This window comes from Mytilus galloprovincialis, chromosome 3 (genome assembly GCF_965363235.1).
Source record: "Mytilus galloprovincialis chromosome 3, xbMytGall1.hap1.1, whole genome shotgun sequence".
Taxonomy (NCBI): Eukaryota; Metazoa; Mollusca; class Bivalvia; order Mytilida; family Mytilidae; genus Mytilus; species Mytilus galloprovincialis.
Genome location: NC_134840.1, coordinates 33,569,932 through 33,586,522, shown reverse-complemented (window position 1 = coordinate 33,586,522; position 16,591 = coordinate 33,569,932). Strand labels below are relative to the sequence as shown.

At 31.3% G+C, this 16,591-nt stretch overlaps 1 protein-coding gene and 1 long non-coding RNA gene across 2 annotated transcripts; both read left to right on the top strand.

The window, feature by feature from the left end:
* Window positions 1-2,738: 2,738 nt before the first annotated feature.
* On the top strand, window positions 2,739-4,531 carry LOC143066246 (uncharacterized). The gene is made up of 2 exons (XM_076239237.1): window positions 2,739-3,219; window positions 3,945-4,531. The coding sequence occupies exons 1-2, from the start codon at window positions 2,913-2,915 to the stop codon at window positions 4,529-4,531; spliced, it is 894 nt and encodes a 297-aa protein (XP_076095352.1). The 5' UTR covers window positions 2,739-2,912.
* Window positions 4,532-8,493: 3,962 nt separating this feature from the next.
* Window positions 8,494-14,406, top strand: LOC143067774 (uncharacterized). The gene is made up of 4 exons (XR_012976025.1): window positions 8,494-8,780; window positions 10,457-10,654; window positions 12,179-12,337; window positions 12,983-14,406. It is a non-coding gene; the product is annotated as an uncharacterized LOC143067774 (long non-coding RNA).
* Window positions 14,407-16,591: the final 2,185 nt, after the last annotated feature.

The window sequence follows — 16,591 nt, the reverse complement described above, 5'->3', positions numbered from 1 at the left end:
GGATAATTTGTTTCTAAATGAATTTATAGGTCTCCAAAGATGAAAGGTGAAATGAGGTTTGGCACCCAGCAGTTTAATCAATATATCTTCTTACTGGAGACACGGTTTTGGAGATTGTATAAGGTTGATTAAAAGGATGCAAATAAAGCTTTACTATCATTTGACATGACTGTGCCATTTTCATTGAAGTTGGAAGACCACTGTTTTGGCAATTAATGAGTTATATTTTCAGATTAATAAAAACCAAAAATATATTTATATATAGATTAAGAAAGAGTTATATTTCAGCTTTAAAATGAGTTAAAGATTTTAAAAATCCATTGAGTGGTTTTGGAGAATTAATCTTTAAAGACTGTTGATTGGTGTCAGAAAATTCTGACTGTAGGGCTACCTTAAAGCACTATATATATCTATAAACACGATTCACAGATATTTTGATTAAAATGAAGATATTTATGTATATTTCAGTAGAGGTTCCGAAAGCCAAGATGGAGGTTGGTTAAATCTAGCTCCGGTAAAAAGTATAGTAAACACCTTATTTTCGGGCTTAAATTTACGTTAAAGTTTAATATGATCATCCTGTGGACCCCGGCCCCCGGGTAGCTTGTAGTCCTGTTACCCGTATTACTGCTGGAAACAAAGATATAAAGGAGTTATCATCAAAATTTTCTAGTTTGACCTTTAACCTGACAAAGAAACGTCACAACACTATAGGATTCCAAAAAAGTGCTCACAACAAATTATTATACTACCAAGAGCGTGAACTATTCTCTACTATTAACATTGACCGTTAATTATAACAATCATTGTTATTAATTAAAGATAAAATATCAATTTAAAGATGTCGCTTGAGGAAACTTCAAAACTATTGACGGAAAGTCAAAAGATTTTTAACGAGAGTGATGATGTTAGTATAAATACACCAGTGATGTTGAACATGCTTCTTCGTATTGTTTCATCTATTGACGGCAGACTGAAATCCATCGAAACATCAGTTGAGTCCGTAAAAGATTTGAGGAAGGACCTTCTCCTCATGTCCTCGCATGTTAGAGAACTTGAAACTTCGGTTACAGATATTGTAAAGTCGCAAAAGCAGTTAGAGACTAGTTGCCAAGTGCTAAGCGATCTTTTTGACGATGTCAAGGAGAAAAGCAACAAACGAAACGAGGTGCTCAGTCAACATGCGGCCCAGTTGATCAAGCACTCAGATGAAGTCAGAAAAGTCAACAACGATTCCGAAAAAATGTTGCGCAAAATACAAAATCTTGAAAAACAGTTAGGAAACACCAAATCGAACACGCAACAACATGATACAAGTAAAATACAAACTTTGCAAAATACTGTTCTAGATCTTCAATGTCGTTCTATGAAGAACAACTTAATATTCAAAAATTTGGAAGAACAACATACGGAAGATGTCGAGCAAAAACTCCGTACCTTCATATATGAACAATTAGGTATAGAACACGATATCGAATTTGGTAACGTTCACCGGTTCGGTAAACGCTCTAGGAACAATCCGAGGCCTATCGTGGCGCGTTTTCTATACCACAATGACCTCAAGATGGTGCTTGATAATGCCAGATGGCTAAAAAAGACACCCTACAGTATTCATCAACAGTTTCCGAGTGAAATAGAAGATCGTCGTAGGAAGTTATATCCTATCCAGAAGGAAGCCAAATACTCGGGTAAACATACTGTACTTGTCCGTGATAAACTCTTTATAGACGGCAAACAATATATCCTTGATGAAAGCATGGAACATGATGATATGAGAAGTGATAACCCTAGAAGTGATAATCCTTACAGTTATCGCAATTCTCTTTTGACCACGCCAAAAGATACGGACAGGCCGTACAAAAGGATGAGACGCTAAGATTCATCCCCACCAGTGAATGGCAATGGCGTCTAGCATAGCCATGGAGTACATTATACTACTGAATTTTATGACAATGTAATAAATAAAAATACCAATAGTTGTTTATCTGAAAATATAAACTGTATTGCTAATCCCATACTTGATAATGACAATATACTTGTACATAACTCACAGGTTAAACCTAATGAAAATGATGACCAGTGTGAAAGTAGACGATCATGTGACATAGACAAAAGGTCGTACTTTGAATTGTGTAATGATTTAAATGTAACAGACCATTTTACTGCAGTTGAAATATACAATTTATTTTCAGAAATCATTGCTAATTTCTATTCAGATTTTTTAAATGATGATTTATACGACAGAGATTTAAATAGTTCATATTGCTATGACACTAGTGGTCGTTCACCGAGTGTAAATAGTACCTTTAACAGTAATCATGTCATTAATGATGTTAATATTTTATGTTTAAACTGTTGTGGCATAAAGTCCAGAATGCGATATCCAGAATTTGAAAATATAATTAAAAAGCACGATATCGTATGTTTTGTTGAGACGAAAACGGACGATATTGATGTCATAAATTTTCCTGGTTTTCACTTTAAAATGAAAAACAGAAAAACGGTGACTAGCAGACGATCAGGGGGTATTATAGTTGGTTATACAGAAAATTTAAAGAACATGATAGAAATTAAAGAAACAGATTGTAAATACGTTCTGTGGTTTCAAGTAAACGGGAAAGTTTTTAATTTAGACAAACCCGTTGCTTTTGGTGTTGTTTACATTCCTCCGGAATATACTAAGTATTCATCAGATGAAGCGATAAATCAGATTGAACAAGAATACTTAAAAACGCTTTTCAAATTATTCAAATTATATATGCCTTTTAGGCGACTTTAATGCCAGAACAGGTTGTGATGATGATTTTGTAATTATTGATGAAAATGAACATCGTGATAATAATTTATCTGATTTTATCGAAAATCCCGTTAATGCTCTTAAAGATCTGTCTTTCCCTATTAAACGTGTAAACATGGATAAAGGAAAAAATAGATATGGAAATATGCTGTTGAATTTTTGTAAAGGTAACGGCGTTTTCATACTAAATGGGAGAATGGGAAGGGATCAAAATATAGGGCGATTTACTTGTCGTAATGCCAGTGTCGTTGATTATTGTATCAGCAGTCCTGGACTTCTAAAATCATTTAAGGACTTTGAGGTTTTAGATTCAAGTAAATTATTGTCAGATGTTCATAATCCTATTTCTGTCACTTTTTATTGTAATAAAAATGTGGTAAATGACCATGCAGAAAATGTTGATTGTAATAGTCATGATTATAGTATTAATGAATGGGTGTTTTTATAATGGCCCTGTTATATGTCCAAGGTCTGTAATAATGGTCGAGGAAGTCTGTAATGGCCCGAGGCAACGCCGAGGGCTATTACAGACATCCAAGGCCATTATTACTTGACCGAGGACATTTAACAGGGCCATTATAAAAACACCCATTTCTTAATACATTTATTAACCAACTGAACAAAAGTATATGTGTTGCTGCTAACTTGATGTACTGTCTTACTCTTTTAATGACAGTTTAGTTTGAACAAAATAATTTGTACTTCACCATTATAAAGCTTTAAAATATACCAAACATCCAAGATATTAAGTTGAAAGAGATATGTGTTAAAAAACAGGATGAACAGTGATCCCTTTATATGGTTCTTTAATGTTGGTTACTGGTTACTAAATTAAATAAAACACAAAAAGGTATTATACTCTTTACAACTTAGTTTTATTAACTTTATCAAAAACCCAAACAGGGCTTAATACAGACAAACTGGGCATTAATACAGGGCCATTACAGAAAAAACAGGGCCATTACAGAAAAAACAGGGCCATTACAGAAAAACATGGCCATTACAGAAAAAACAGGGCCATTACAGAAAAACAGGGCCATTACAGAAAAAAACAGGGCCATTACAGAAAAACAGGGCCATTACAGAAAATATGTAATTTTTAATAAACAGTCACTTTTGGCAATAATGCACTTAGTTGGTTAATAAAACACTGTTAAGAAAATAAATAGATGGGACTCTGAAAAAATAAAAGATTTTCAAAATAATATTGATGGTGAAAAAATTGTGGAATTAGAATACAAACTTTGCAATACTGATTTGAATGATGTTAATAAAAATGTAATTAATACATTTATAGGTGATTTATGTAACATTTTTGTCAGGTGTGGACAAGCTACTTTTGGTATCTCTTCCGTAAAACGGAATAAAAATAAAGGTGAAAGTGGAAATAAAAATAAACCATGGTTTGATGTGGAATGTAAATTTGCGCGCCAAAATTATAGAAAATCAGAGATACGATTTAAGTCTAAAAATAGTTGCCAAAACCATTTAGACATGTTAAATGCCGAAAAAGTTTATAAGAAGGTTCTCGATAACAAAAACAGAAAGTTTAGAAATGATCTTTCACACAAAATTCAAAATTTGCGTGGCAACAATCCGAAAGAATTTTGGAAAATTTTAAATAAAGGAAAAAGGAAAAAGCAACCCGATATTGATATAGGAAAATTACACGATTTTTTCAAAAACTTGAACGCTGCACCGGAAGATGATCAAAGTGCGTTTTCCCGACATTGATCCCATGCAAAGTGAGCAGCTAAAGAAAAATATAAATTCGCCTTTTTCGCAAGATGAAATTCTTCGGTGCATTAAGAAACTGAAGAATGACAAAGCTTGTGGAGAAGACGAAATTATAAATGAATACATAAAATCCACATCTACCCAGTTTATTTGTATTTATGAGAAACTTTTTAATATTATATTCGACAAAGGCTTAATTCCACAAAGTTGGCTTATTGGCACTATTAAACCTGTATATAAAAATAAAGGCGACTCTAAAGATCCAAAGAACTATAGACCCATCACTATTGTTAGTTGCTTGGGAAAATTATTTACTGGAATACTAAATAAAAGATTAAATGATTTTTCAGATGAATTTATTATCATACAAGAAAACCAGAGTGGTTTTCGTCAAAAGTATTCTACTACAGATAATATATTTACCTTATATTCTTTTTTTGAATTGTTGAAATGTAAGAAGAAGAAGTTATATTGTGCCTTTGTAGATTTTGAGAAGGCATTTGATACTGTATGGCGAGATGGTTTGTTTTATAAAATGCTATTGAATAATATGAATGGTAAGATGTATAATGTAATATTGAATATGTACAGTGATATTAAATCTCGTATATCATATAATTATTGTAATTCGGAATACTTTGCTTGTGATAATGGCGTACGACAAGGGGAAAACTTATCACCTTTCCTATTTTCATTATTTTTGAATGACTTAGAAAATTTCTTAGTCAGTAAAAATATCACAGGACTTCAAACTATTTCAGAAGATCTGGAAAGAGAATTGGAAATATACTTAAAGTTTTTTATAATTTTGTACGCAGATGACACGGTATTGCTGGCCGAAACAGCACAGGACCTGCAGACTCAACTCAATGCCTTTCATGATTATTGTAAGGTTTGGAAATTGAAAGTAAACGTTGACAAAACCAAAGCTTTAGTGTTTGGTTTTGGACGTTTGCCAAAAAATCTCAGATTTTCTTACGATAACACTAACATTGAGCACCCGATGCAACTGAGGTTATCCTATTAAATAGATCTTATGTTAGTGGGGTTACGTTGTTCAATAGAGGGTATGGTATACCATGTTAACACATGTTAGGGGGTTATTCTATTGAAATAGAGAAACACAGTATTATAGCCATGCTAGTATATGGTATGGGGTTATCTTATTCAAGTAAAATAACACAGCAATGATACAAGTTTTGCATATGGTATGGAGTTATATTGTTCTAATAGGGTAAAACGGTACAACGATGTTGAAGCCAATAATTTTTTTTTATCCTACATCCGGAAATTAAAACTGCGGCCTAAAAACCATATACCATGAGACTAACACGTTATTTGATTTATTATTGTTGATCTTATATTGTTATAGGGTAATTGCATGAATATTGGGGAATATTGTCCCGAGTAGAGTATAGATTATAAAGATGGTACGTTTGATGGAACTTCCAAATATACAGCCGAGACCGCATTCGATCAAAAATCGTAGTTGAAAAGCATTAGAAAATATCGAAAATGATTATTTTTTATAAAGATACGCATCACTCTGAAATCACCTACTTATGGAAAATGTGTGATAAAATTACTTAGATAAGTTCACAATAATTTATTCGAAGGTAAAAAGATAAGCACTGTTCCCTAATATAATATGCCGGATACAATAGAAATACTAATGACCATCATATACTATATGTATAAATGCTTTATTAATAACAACTATAAGAGAGAAGATGTGGTATGATTGCCAATGAGACAACTCTCCACAAGAGACCTAAATGACACAGAAATTAACAACTATAGGTCACAGTACGGCCTTCAACAATAAGCAAAGCCCATACCGCATAGTCAGCTATAAAAGGCCCCGAAATGACAATGTAAAACAATTCAAACGAGAAAACTAACGGCCTTATTTATATATATAAAAAAATGAACGAAAATAAATATGTAACACATAAACAAACGACTCCTGACTTGGGACAGACACATACAAATAAAATTGAGAATGGAAATGGGGAATATGTCAAAGAGACAACAACCCGACCATAGAGCAGACAACAGCAGAAGGTCACCAACAGGTCTTCAATGTTTATTTTCCAATCAAAATTCAAGGTGGCTATAGTGACAAATCTAAATCGGTGACCCCCAATTTTTTTCCATCATATATTGTTCCTCAAATCATGAAATACCTTCACACAATTATTTTAGGGGGAAATCACTGGTAGAACTGAATAAGTTGTTAAAGGCTTTTTCAAAGTTTAGGACTACTTTATCTTAGGAAAGGATTTATGTGGGTGAAATGACCTTGGAAAATAGTTTTATTCCCAGCATTTTCATCAAATGAGCATTTAGTGTTTCAACCTAAATAATAATCTCAAGCTGATCTATTAAAAGATGACGCGGCGACAGTTTTCTGTATGGAAATTTTCGTCAGAAAAGCAGAATGCTAATTTTTATATCATTTTATGTCAGTAATGACAGCTAGTATATCGGAGGTTTCTCTCTAAGCAAGTACAAATTTTCAGAGACAAGTTGTTGTCTCCATGGTTACTTGTAAACAGTCAAGTTTTTGAATGATATACTTATGTCGACCCCCGCAACACACCGTGTTTTGTTTTTTTGGTATTTGTGTTTTTGCTTTTTTGCTTATTATCTGAAACTGAGACTATTATAACACATAACCTCAGTCTTAAAAGGCGAGATCATCGGACTCACCGTTGCACACACTTTCACATAGAAGATCATCAAGTTGAACTATATGTAAAAGACAAAGAAATAGCTCGTAGAACGTTTGAAGAGGGCACAACCAATATATAAACTCAATGATAATGACACTCTCAAACATACTATTACAAATTTAACAATTACTAATCTAGTATAACTGATCTTTAACCCCCCTTTATAGATGAACCATATTTTCATATGTAAAACAGGTGCTCTCTTTATATAAAGTACTGCTTCTCCTTCCACCATTGGGCATCTAACCATAGTTACATGCTCAGCTCTGCTTCAAGTGCTCTCTATTTTACTATCCACACCGATATGTGTCCACACTTGTAAATTTTTAATTTTTTTTCGGAAAATACTCATTTCCATTCGGAACTTAGCTAGATCTACCACGATGTTGATGATGGGGCGCGGCCATTATCTCTGGAACACACAGTAGGTAACCAAACATTTTCAATGTAAATCTATCCTATTCTAAAAGATAAATCCCACAGTTATAGGGATGAAACTTTAACAAGCAATACAAGTACATTAATCAGGAGTAATAGGGAGTTATATATATATAGCTAGTGGAGAAGAAGATAAAATTGTATAAAAAAATCAGTTAATCTATTTTGGAGTTCTTGTCCCCTTTATAATGCTTTTTATCAGTTTTTAACTGTGACCACGATATGTTTAGGAGCTAGGTTAAAAGTTTACTGAGTTGGAAAATGGATCAGCATGACAATATGTATATTATTTTTGACTGAAATTTCGAGAAAAGTCTATAAACCTGTTTTGGAGTTATTGCCCCTGAAATAATATAAATTTCCAGTTTTTTAGCTTTTTCCATGAAAAAATAGGAGCTCAGGTGAAAATTGAACATGTAAAAAGGTTCAACCTAACAAGATGAATATATATCCTAAAAAATTAGTGAATATTTGGTCCAGGTGTCAACTTATATTTGAAGTTCCACTGGAAACTTTGTTATAAACAATGTCATAATATCTATACCTGTAGGAACACATATTCTATACCATTTATTCCGGTCGGAACATATACTGTAATTTTTATTCCTCTGGAAATAATATTCCAGAATATTTTTCCTTTCGGAACTTAAATTTATATGAAGGAACTTCTATTCCGTGACACCCCCTGTTTCGATATAATCTCTTTATCAACTTGTACTATACTTTTATTCACACATTTTTTGTTTTTATTTTGAAAACATTTTTTAAATATATACATTAATTTAAAGAGAATAATTGGCATGTCGGTGATTACCAATGAGACAACTCTCCACAATAAATGACATAGAAACTAATAACTATAGGTCACTAACACTGTACAGCCTTCAACAATAAGAAAAGTCTTTTAAAATGCATAGTCCGCTATGTCATGTATGTTGATTTTTTACTTCTTTTTTTCAGTTTTGGCTGTTATCTGAAAGTTATACATGTTACAGGAGCTTAAAGCTAAACCTGTAAATTGCAAAAAAATATATAAAAGTCTGAATTAGCAAACTGGTGATTTTATTCTTCAGGTGAACAATACAGGCACAGATATAACTCTTCTTTGTCTTTTTAAAAATTGTTGTGTCTATTTTTGATTGCCATATTTGCATCTTCTCCCCCTTTTTTACATCCTTCAATGAATATCATGATTCTTAATAGTTAATTTCTTTCCTTCCATATTAAAATAAGGAGATGTGGTTGATGATTGCTAGTGAGACAACTATCCACATGAGTTCAAATGAAGGGGATGTTAAACCATATACCATGTATACATGTTGCCTTCAGCATTGAGAAAAACTTGTTATACATGTACCATTTGGTTGGCTATAACAGCATTGTACCAACATGAAAAATGTAAACTAATGTGAACTTTAGAGAAAACTTGTGGTCTGATCGATAATAGTTTGACAACCATTTAAAAAATCTGATTTTCATGTTATTATATAAAACATCACTAACATGTTAAATGACAGGGACTTGTAAAACATTGAATGAGTGATATGAGTAAGTTACAGTAATCATGTTCATTGAACAAAAAATATATAGTTCTGTTACCATTCATACATTTGACTGATGAAAAACTTGACAGTAACATTCAGTGAATGGTATAAAAGTTAACAACTACATTTGTATGGGTCACTAGATATATAAGAAGATGTTATATGAATACCAATTAAACAACTCTCCATCCAAGTCACTATTTTTAAAAGTAAATCATTATAGGTCAAAGTACTATAACTTCAACATGGAGCCTTGGCTTACACCAAACAGCAAGCTATAAAGGGCCCCAAAAATGACAAGTGTGAAACCATTCAAATAGAAAAACCAACAGTCTAATCTATATAAAAATCGAGAAAGACTTATGAACCTCATCAACAAATGGCAACCACTAAACATCATGTTCCTGACTAGTAAAGGTGCAAACAAATGCAGCTGGATTGAACGTTTTGATAGGTACCAACCTTCACCCTTATCTGAAACAATCACAACATAGACAGACACTGAACATATGTGTAATGCCTTCAACAATGAACAAAACCCATGCCATGCATAGTTAACTTAAAAAGGCCCTGAAATACAAAACAATGTAAAACAATTCTAAATTACCTGATTTATGTATAAAACAAAATAAATGAAAGAATAGATGTAAAAGACATTTATTTAACCAGGTTTGTTTATTATGTCCAATATATATTAAATATGATAAAACAAAGATTTTTTTACACTACAAACATGTATTTTAGATTTGATGTCATTTATATCCTACATTTGTACATGTGATTTACAAAATTTGATCTTTTCTAGTATTAATTGAGAGTTGTTTACTCGAAACACATGAAATTCAGGAAAGGCACTTTAAAATCTGCTTTATGATAGAGTCTAAGTACGATAAAAGATGTAAATGAGTGAACATGGTGAAAATATAAATGAAAATATTTATTTTTCACTATATATTGGTGGATACCCCCATTTTATAATGGCCTCCCATGAACACCAAGTATGTTTAAATTGATCATCCCTAATACCTAATGGAAAAAAGCATACCTAACCTTTACTTGTTTCAAGCTTAAAATTTACCTCAAAGGAAAATTTACTCATTCAAATTTTATGAAAACATTGTGTTCATACATTAGTTCCACTACATCTTTTAGGAGAGATCTTGAAACTAATTTGTATAAATTGAAATCTTTATCATACATTTCAGGTCAACCTTCTCATTTATATTGGCAGAATATATAATTATTATTAACTGACGAAAAATAAAGGAACTGTTGAAAATGCATGGAGAAATTTGTTGGGCAAGGACAGACATAAAGCTTAACATCAGAAAACCTCTGGATTCTCGGAACTGTTTATCACATTGACATTATCAACATGATCAAATCAGATAGGTTTTAAAAAAGTATATATTGTAAAAGACTTTACACCTTTCACAAAATATCTTACTACTAAAAATGCTAGCAAGTATTGAAATGTTCCTGACACGCAATTATTATCATACCCCTTATCTTGAAAAGATGGGGCATTTATTAATGCACATGATTGTCAGTATGCTGTCTGTCCACCATTCAAAATTTTAGTTTTATGATGATGATTACAGTATCACTTGACCAAATCTGATGAAATTGAAACATCTTGGATAATACTTTATACTGGTCAAGTTTGATTATGATAGCTTTGATGTTTATTGTTCAAGATTTATGACTAAATATGCCCCTTATATAATTATCCACGACCACCTTGAAAGTTTTTTTTAAATCTCTTGCCAAATTTTTTTTAAGTTCTTAAAGAACACAATGCAAGTTGGTTCATGAATGACAGATCAAATTAATTTTGACATTTACTGTTTTAAGAGTTATTACCCTTATTTACCTAAAAATTCAGATTGATTTTGTGTTTCTTGTTGATAATGCACCATTTGAAAAAATCTTTTTTCAATTTTATTATAATTTAACACAAGCATGACAAGTGCGGAAACTTAAAATACAGGTCACATTCAATTGTGATTTTGGTTTGTGGCAACTACAGTAAGGGTGTTTTTGCAACCAGGGGTACCTGTGATCACTTGATCACCTAGACTGACAATTTCGAGTTTCTAGTAAAAACTTTTATGAAATGGATAGTAATTTTTTAGTTTTTTAACAGTTATATTCATGTACATTACAGTTTGTACCTATGAAATGTCAAAAAAAAAGAAAACCAACAATAGAACAAAAGTCCTATATTTCTGTTCATGTATAGTGGAATTTAAACTAAACTACATTGTATCTTCATATACATGTATATATATAACACATGAGGTATAGTCTTACCGGTACTTTGGATACCATGCTTTTGTGTCTTCCACTACTAATGGGAGCTGTTGGGTGTGTGTATGATTAATGGAAGAAACCACCAATCACAACAAAACTAAAATGAAACTTATTTCTCTTATTTTTTTGTGTTTATTTATAAATAAATAACTCCATATCTTAATTTTTTAAAGAAAATCGTAATGTATTTAATAGTTTTCTGAAAGTTGTATGTTTATTGATGGTAACAACTTAACATCATATATGTAAACCAACTTATTTTTCAGGGATAGTAGATTTTGTGTAAAGCCCTTTTCAGCTGAATTAGCAGCAGTTTATTCTTGTGTTTTCAACCAAAATGCTATTGATTTCTGTTAGGAAAGACCCCAATTTTAGTTAATCCTGACAATTTTCATTCCAATTAAATGCCTTCGTTGGGTTGAGCAATATCAAATAACCTAGTGGCTTTTTCTTCCCTGCTTTACCTCTGACAGACAACATATGTGTCTTTTCTTTCTTTCTTAAACTCACAAAAGTTTCAAAAGTAATAGTCTACAAAAATAAGTTGGTGTACAGTTTTGTAGATTTAGGATCTTCTTTAAATTATACATTTATTACACACTTTTTAATTACAGTGATATATTATATAATGGAAAGTTAAAGCTGGAAGTAAGGTGCATACCATGAAAGTACCTGACAAGTGGACTTACAAGATCTGGTGTAAGAACATTTGTGAATTGTTGAAGAAGCACAATAAAAGAAGTCCATGAAGTTTTTGAAGATCTTGTTGTCAGGTTAATTTCAAGCCATCCCTTTCATGCTTTACACATTTGTTTGCCTTAATTGATATATCCCCATTGATTGACATATAACTTGATACCAGCTAAAACACAAGTCACCTAAAATTGGATTGCCATCAAATATTAACTTGTTGAAATAGTGTACATGGCTTTGTGCTTTGAACAATTAGTCCAATTAAAACTTTCAACAGGTTGTCAACTATATTAAGCAAACATATTCAACAAGTGACAAATAATATCAAAAATATTTTAACACCCTCAGCACTTTTATAATATGTACAATATCAGAATTATTAAAATTTATGTTATTTGTCCAATGATTTAACAAAAAAATTTATGAGGTTCAGTAGTTTGATTGATTTGAAATAAGATATCAAATATCAGAATGTCAACTGAAGAAAATGTAGAGAGTGCACAGAAAATTTATAAGAAAATGTAAAGAATGCACAGACAAAATAAGAAAATATATGGATTCACAGAAACAATAGTTGTATAATCATGTATATAGGAATAATAGGTATAATATTAAGACTTCTAATTCTGGATACTTTTTTTTTTTTTTGCAGAAATCAGAGATGTATTGAATAGATTTTAAATCTGACACAAAATAATCTAATAGAATTATTTTATTTTTTTCAGTATCTGACTTCATTGGTAGATGTAATTGAACAGTTTAATAAACCAGCTCCAGCAAATCTAGATCATTGTTCCAATACTCCAGCAAAAAGATTTATCATTAGAATTCCAGGAAGTCGCAACAAATTTATTTTATGGTTTGATCCTAAACACTATCATCATTGCAATTGGTTTAATATTATACCAGGCTCTTGAGTCTGAGGAAAGGAATGTTATTTTCCTTAGTTTACTGTTAAAATAGAGAACCTGAATAATGAAAAGAAGCTTTTTTTTGGCATGTGATAGTAATTATACCCCACGCAACGGGTTGCGGAGGGTATAATGTTTTTGACCCGTCTGTCCGTCCGTCAGTCCGTCCGTCAGTCCTGTTTCTTGTCATCACAACTCCTCTCAAACCACACAATAGAATTTCACGAAATCTTTTCAGATAATAAGGACATACTATGTAGTTATGCATATCGACGGGAAATTGCGATTCAATTTTTTTTCTAGGAGTTACGCCCCTTTGAACTTATTGACTTTAATGTACTACTGCAACAGTTTGTCATCGCAACTTCTCTCAAACCACACAGCAGAATTTCACGAAACCTTTTCAGATAATAAGGACATACTATGTAGTTGTGCATATCGATGGGAAATTGCGATTCAATTTTTTTTCTAGGAGTTACGCCCCTTTGAACTTATTTGCCTCACTATACTGTTGACTCCTCTCGCTTGGAATTTATGTACTACTGCAACAGTTTGTCATCGCAACTCCTCTCAAACTACACAACAGAATTTCATGAAAGCTTTTCAGATAATAAGGACATACTATGTAGTTGTGCATATCGACGGGAAATTGCGATTCAATTTTTTTTCTAGGAGTTACACCTCTTTGAACTTATTTGCCTCACTATACTGTTGACTCCTTTCGCTTGGAATTTAAATTCCCCAAAAATACTGAACAGTAGTTATTTTATTGAAGTTGTATGCTGGGTTTACCCTGCGTCCGTTTTCTTCTTGCCACGCCTTTGGCTAATGCTTTAAGTGGTTTTCATGAAACTTTGATGAATTATTTATTTCTATTGAAATGAGCTACCTTTCGTTTGATAGAAATTTTAGATTTTACTTTTCCTAGCTATGGGGATTTTTTTTTTTAACAAAAAGGGGGATTTTCCTGTTTTCGGACAAGAATTCATAAGTGCTTTGAGCAGTTTCATGGAACTTTGATGACTGCTTTATTTCTATTGATGTGAGCTCCCTTAAGCTTTTTTTTTTATAAATTTCTGATATGAAATATAGGCATTATGGAATGTTATAAATGAGAGGCATATAATGTGCTCATTGCACTGCTGTATATTTAACTAGTTCATTGTAAATTCTATTTCTCAAATTAGGTTTGTGTGTTACATCTTTTTTATTGTTTTTTTTTCTTAAAAGTTCCTCTTGTTCATTTTTCTCTTACTTATTTAATTGTATTTTATTGTATACTTTAAGTTTTTAATCAATTGTAACCTGTTGACTATTTTTTTTAAACATCATTTATGGCATTTAACTATATTTATTGTATATTTTAATTATTTTGTTGTGACGGTTTTTTTGTTGTTGTAAACTTTGATATGTGAGAAACTGTGAGTGAATAAATGTCCGTTGTTTCATTGTCAATGTCGCATGTTTTGTATCTTTAAGTAGAAATCAGGTATTCTTAAAACGAAACATTTATTTAATCTGAACTTCCAACCTCATTTAGTTTCCACATTTATGAAATTTATATCAAAGTTTTATACATGTATCAGCAATGTCTCATCCAAATATATCTGTTTTCAGTGATTGTGATGAATTTTATATTATATATCTGTTTTCTTTAAAATATGTAGAACTAGGTATCTAGTTTTCTTGTATGAAGTAAAATGTTATGTTACGTTAATTTCAAGGTTAATTATTTTAACTTTGATATTTATTTTTTTCACTATGAAATCAAAAATACTTGACATATTGAATATGTTTTTATTATGGAAAATTTTAGTACAATATTTTTTTTAGTTCATGTTAATTAAGTTTATAACAGTTTATTATTATTACTAGTTTACTTAAAGGCACACATTGTATGCAACAAGAGCAACACAATATAGTATACAAAATGATAAATTGGTCAATAAATATGACAAGAGAAGAAAAAACACAACCCTTTTATCACTAGGGGTGGGAAAGAGGTTTTAATTATTTGTGAAATATGGTCAGGATAGTACTAGCATAGGACAAAAAATTTCCAGATAGATATAGTATTAGTATTATATATAGTGTTTATGTACTTTGCATTGAAGCTAATATTGACCTGGTTTTACGAATCAGGTTTGTCAGTTCTGTTCCGCTTACACTTTTCCATTGTTTTGATGTCAGACTATTTCATGGGCAAAAACTCAATCAATACTTATAAGTGTCATATTTTATGCTTCAGTCAGAAATGAGAATTATATTTATTGTTGCTTTAAGGGTATTATATGTGTTAGGATTATGTTTTCTATTGAAGATTTGGGAGTGATGTTTAATGAGTATTTCTGATGGTATATATGCTACGTAGAAATTAAATTTTTAGTTGCCTTTTCAATAAAGCAATCATTTACTATTATGAAGTTTTTGTGTTTGTTGCCAATCTCAAATGGTTTTAACAGCAAAAGCAGAACAGTAGTAAAAAAAAACAAATTGACCACAGCAAGTATTCTAGTAATTAAAGTAATAAGTAAAAAGCTGCTTTGGTCATGATGTTCATAATGGCACCATCTTCCCTATTTTGATGATTAAAAAATCTTGTATTTCCTTGATGTCATTAACAATTTGTGTACAAGTCAAATACAACTTCCAGTTGCTTGTTAACAGTAAAGAATACTACCACAGCAGAGTTGATCAAACAGGATTTTTCTGAATATAATTTCTGAATTTACAGTATATGAAATTAGGGTTTTCAAACCACTCCTTTTTTAAGTGAATGGTTCAAGAATGAATCTTGTAATATATATTATCTGCACATCAATGAAACAAAGCCATGATCAGCTAGCAAAGAAATTAATTTCTCATACAGATAAAATATCGAATAAGTGATTAATGTAGGTAAATTTTTAGGACAACTTACTCTTTTAACATGTTTATGACTGCAAACATTTGCAATCATAAAATGGTATGGCTATTTAAATGATGTTTAAAAGAAAAATCAAAGTCTTTGATTCTTGGGATTATGAAAAATGCTGGATCTAACTGCACATTTAGATTTCGGACCCCATTGGTCCATATTAAAGTCCAAAGGATCCAAATTGTTTGATTTCAACAAATATTTAATATGTGGTGTCCCTCAAGATGCTGAATCTAAAGAGAATTTAGACATTGATTTTTGAATTAACTGGTCCATATTGAGGTCTGAAGGGTCCAAAATTGAAGATAAATGGACTTCATCAAAAATTGAAATCTTTGGATTGTTAGATATATTGAATTAAAACTTGTGTTTAGATTTGTGATTTTGGGCCAAATTTTCAACAAAAAATTAAAATATTGGGTCCATTTGATATGTTGAATCTTATTGTGAAATAAGACTTTAATTTTTGGGCTTACTGAGCAAATTTATGGCAAGCCGTTTTGCTA